General features: G+C 38.3%; 1 protein-coding gene across 1 annotated transcript; it reads left to right on the forward strand.

Moving 5' to 3' along the window:
* The first annotated feature begins 463 nt into the window (after nt 1-463).
* LOC145675356 (uncharacterized) lies at nt 464-1,048 on the forward strand. Its single transcript, XM_081745757.1, has one exon. The coding sequence runs from the start codon at nt 464-466 to the stop codon at nt 1,046-1,048; it is 585 nt and encodes a 194-aa protein (XP_081601883.1).
* Nucleotides 1,049-1,338: the final 290 nt, after the last annotated feature.

A 1,338-nucleotide genomic window follows, 5' to 3' on the forward strand; every position in this document is an offset into this window, starting at 1 on the left:
TGATGTGACGTTGTCGGATGATGAGAAGAAAGTGTTAAGTTTAGCCTATAAGTTTAAAGTGAAAGAACAAAGATTGGACGCAGAAGAGGTTATATACTCGGTAGAGCAAGCCATAGTTCAAGTTCAGGACAAGGAGATAAGGGATAAGATAAGGAGAAAGGCTAAGGTGATTGTGGAAAGGAACATAAAGAAGCCAAAGGGAAACCTTTCAAAACACCAGTACAGTGTGTTGAAGGATATAAAGAAGCGAAAAGACATATGTATGCAACAAGCGGACAAAGCTGGTGCCATTGTGGTGATGGAAAAACAATGATACAAAGAAACATTGAATGATATCTGTGATGATACTTATGAGGTGATAGGTGAAAGATCTGTTTGTGAGGAAATTAAAGAAAAAGTTTTAGTATCACTAACAAAAGCCGGTTTTGAAAGAGGTCTTAATAAAGAAGGTAGGATACCGGTAATGAAAGATTTTCCAAAAGTTCATAAGGAGGAGGTAAAACTGAGGCCAGTATTAGATTCCCGAGGAAATATATTTGAACCGTTGGAGGAGGAGTTAAAGAAGGTTGTGGAAATGTTAAGGAGGCAACAAGACAGTAGCAGTGTGAAAAATTCGGTTGAGTTAAGAAGAAGGTTGAAGGAAGTAGGACAGAGCAAAGCTAAAACAATCATTTTCAGTGTCGATGTGAAGGCTATGTTTCCAAGTCTAAGAAGAAACAACATTGTTAAAGTCATCACTGAATTGATGAAGGATAGGAAGATCAATGGTTGGAGTGGAGAAGGACTGAAGGAGGCCCTGAAGACTATATGGAATAACAGTTATTGTGTTATAGGTGATAATTTATTGAAAATCAAGGAAGGACTAAGCATAGGTTCCAGGTTGAGTCCAGTGTTAGCAGAAATTACTATGAACGACTGGGAGATGAAAGTAAGGATGAAAGGAAGTGACAGATTAGTGTTTTTTGCTAGATATGTTGACAGTTGCTTGGGGATTTGGAAAGGAACTGTAAGGCAATTGGAAAAGTTTGTAAAGAAATTGAGGATATAGAGAAAGGCATACAACTGGAGCTAGAGATAGAAAAGGAAGAGGCTATAGTTATCCTGGATATGTGAATAAGGAGGAAACAAAGAGTGATATACACAGAATGGTATCAAAAAAGTTGCACGTCGGGAAACTATTGCCACGCCCGAAGTGATGTAGATTACTCGACCAAGAGGAATTTCATCATTGACATGGAGAATAGAATTAAGCAAATAACCAGTGAAAGAGACAAGGCGGAACAGAGTATACAGCCATTCCATAAGCAGGTGGAGAATAATGGATACGATAGAAAGAGG

Source organism: Thermobia domestica, chromosome 18 (genome assembly GCF_964235325.1).
Source record: "Thermobia domestica chromosome 18, izTheDome1.hap1.1, whole genome shotgun sequence".
Lineage (NCBI taxonomy): Eukaryota > Metazoa > Arthropoda > Insecta > Zygentoma > Lepismatidae > Thermobia > Thermobia domestica.